The sequence below is a fragment of the Alligator sinensis genome, unplaced genomic scaffold (assembly GCF_000455745.1).
Source record: "Alligator sinensis unplaced genomic scaffold, ASM45574v1 scaffold118_1, whole genome shotgun sequence".
Classification (NCBI taxonomy): Eukaryota; Metazoa; Chordata; order Crocodylia; family Alligatoridae; genus Alligator; species Alligator sinensis.
This window is the reverse complement of record NW_005841850.1, coordinates 3,846,902-3,848,916: the sequence shown is the minus strand read 5'-3', so window position 1 is coordinate 3,848,916 and position 2,015 is coordinate 3,846,902. Positions and strand designations below refer to the sequence as shown.

Below are 2,015 nucleotides of genomic sequence, written 5' to 3'. Positions count from 1 at the left end.
CTGGGCTACGCGTGTCTCAGGGAGGGACCATTCCACAGCGCGGGGGGGGGGAGAGGGGGGTATTGGCACAGTGCTGCAGAGCCAAGAGGTTGGGGTGCATGGTGCTGCTTTGCTCACCCAGCTTAAATGCCCACTCTTGGTGCGGTTAATAGCGAAATGGGCCGTTGCTGAGGCCTTGCGAATACGGGCCGAGGGCCCGAAGGATGAGGAGTGCCGAATCGAGCCGTTTCGAGACGAAGTGTCTTGCCCTCGAAGCGGAGGGACGACGGGGAGAGGAGTCCCGGCCTGTTGAAACCTGCTCCTCTGGGTGCAAAGACCTGTGACGTGCGTGGGAGATTGGGCGGCCCAAAGATCGGACTCAAGTCCCACCGAGGAGCGGCGGGAGAGATCGTCTTTCGGTTGAGGGGTGGCTGCATCCCCGGCAGAAATGATTATTCACCCCAGGATTTGGGGGTACGGGCTCAAGCCGAGATCATCGGTTGGTGTCGAGCCCCTACGTGGATCGCAGATTTGGGGATGGCAGAAAGGCTGCACTTGTGCTTTCTCGGCCGGTGCGCGGGATGCAATTGCAGCAAAACGAGGATAATTTCTTCCCCGACGGGCGGGAGGGAGGGTGCAGGTTGAGCAGCTCGAGGATCCGGCGTCACGTTCATTTCCGCTTGCGTTTGACAGGTCACAAAATGACACTCCTTCTCCTTACCTTGTTGGCTGTGCTCACCTTGAAGCGGTTTGCACTCTTTGCCATCATTGAATGTATAATCCTCTGCGGTGAGGTTCGTTTCGGCTTGTTTGTTATTTGTCATCCTGGGTCGTTGCACCAGAGATCCACCCATTTTGTTGTTCGGGTTAACACGCGTTTCTTCTGCCGCTCGTTCTAGATCTAATGCAATTTCTCCGTTCTCTCTTCCTCTGTCTCTGCCTGATCTACCCACGTTTGGTCCCATCAGTGCTCAAAACATCAATGCTGCCAGGCTGCAAGGACCCATTCTTTGCCCCATCTCTCTTGCCTAACTTTTTTTGGTCCCTCACCTCCATACCCCCTTGCCTTATTCAGTTGTCTCCATGTCTTCCCCAGGTTACTATTATTTCCAGATCTCTACTTCCAATCCCAGTTTTGCTGTGATTTCCAACACCAGTAATGTTGCATTTTATTTCTCTTTCTATGTTCGTTCTGCTTGCCTACTGAGAAGAGGATTCCTGACGTCCTTATGTAGCACTTTCAGAAGTGCCAGCACAGCTTTACCACACCATGTTAAGCCCTCAGTCCTGGCTCTGCTCGTTGTGGAAAGAAACTACATTCACAGGACAAAGAACCTTTCTGAGTTTCTATTACACCCAGACAGTATTGCCAGAAGTTGTTCCAATACATCCTCTGATCCCTGGAAAAAGTAGCAAGAAGTAGATGCTACCTGGGCAGCCCAAAGAATACAATTAAATTCTGCTTGAGAGAAGCATATACAACAAAGTTTGCAAAAGGCTTCAGTTAAAATATTTTTCTATGGTGGGTTTGTTTTTTTTTTTAATTATTTAAGGGCCTCTGAGTGCTCCACACTGGTTCATGAATTAAGATTCAGAATATCCTTTAACAAGTGGTTTTATTTTTCACTTTTTACAGATGAGGAAGCTAACAAACAGCGAGGTTTAGGCTTAGCTGTAAGAGAAGATTGGCAAGCATGGCTATAGCTAAGTAATTACTTTGCTACAGTTATTCTGGACTCATTCCCTACTTTTATTCCAAAAAAGTGTCCACATGGGAAAATTGGACTGGAGTACAGCTATAGCAGAGTAGTTACTCTGCTATCTCAGTGCTGAGCAGTTTGACTTATAACTGGATAGCTTTCCTGATGTCTTAGTGTTTTGAGTCTGTGCCTCATAATTGAACCTCTCCATTCACATGACAGGTCATGAATTCACATGCTTTTGTTACTCAGTAATAGTGAATTGTCAGGGTTTTTGAAAAGCAACACAGGGCCCATTTCTTTTACTTCGGTCTCTTCTTGCCAGAGTTGGAAAAG

General features: G+C 48.2%; 1 protein-coding gene across 1 annotated transcript in view; it reads right to left on the bottom strand.

The window, feature by feature from the left end:
* Positions 1-944, bottom strand: part of WSB1 (WD repeat and SOCS box containing 1) — a 10,990-nt gene extending 10,046 nt beyond the window's left edge. Inside the window, exon 1 of the mRNA XM_025210969.1 lies at positions 701-944. Within this exon, the coding sequence (XP_025066754.1) occupies positions 701-944 (244 nt within the window). The remainder of the gene's footprint in view (positions 1-700) is intronic.
* Positions 945-2,015: the final 1,071 nt, after the last annotated feature.